Source organism: Phaethon lepturus, unplaced genomic scaffold, assembly GCF_000687285.1.
Source record: "Phaethon lepturus isolate BGI_N335 unplaced genomic scaffold, ASM68728v1 scaffold26235, whole genome shotgun sequence".
Classification (NCBI taxonomy): Eukaryota; Metazoa; Chordata; class Aves; order Phaethontiformes; family Phaethontidae; genus Phaethon; species Phaethon lepturus.
This window is the reverse complement of record NW_010538753.1, coordinates 4161-4581: the sequence shown is the minus strand read 5'-3', so window position 1 is coordinate 4581 and position 421 is coordinate 4161. Positions and strand designations below refer to the sequence as shown.

Here is a 421-nt window from a genome sequence, read left to right as displayed (position 1 = left end):
TCCCTTCTCTTTGCAGTGATCGAGAAGTTCACAGAAAACACCCGGTTTTGCCTCATCTGCAACTACCTCTCCAAGATCATTCCCGCCTTGCAGTCCCGCTGCACGCGCTTCCGCTTCGGCCCCCTCACCCCGGAGCTGATGGTGCCCCGGCTGCAGCATGTCATAAAAGAGGAGGGGTGAGCCGGGGGCGACGCGGGGGGCTCCGTGGCATGCTCCGCACCCCCTTTTTCCCCGTTCTCCTACGCAGGGAGGAGCAGCAGGCTTGGTTTTCTACGGTTATATTTCCCTCCGGCAGCGCTGGCTCCCTCTGCAGCCCCAGGTCTTGTTTTCCAGGGTGGATGTGACCGAGGACGGGATGAAGGCTCTGGTGCCCCTCTCGAGCGGCGACATGCGCCGAGCGCTCAATATCTTGCAGGTACGG

General features: G+C 61.5%; 1 protein-coding gene across 1 annotated transcript in view; it reads left to right on the top strand.

Moving 5' to 3' along the window:
• The window catches only part of RFC5 (replication factor C (activator 1) 5, 36.5kDa), a 1675-nt gene that overhangs the window by 163 nt on the left and 1091 nt on the right, over positions 1–421 (top strand). The window contains exons 2-3 of the mRNA XM_010286937.1: positions 17–176; positions 334–415. Of these exons, the coding sequence (XP_010285239.1) occupies positions 17–176; positions 334–415 (242 nt within the window). The remainder of the gene's footprint in view (positions 1–16; positions 177–333; positions 416–421) is intronic.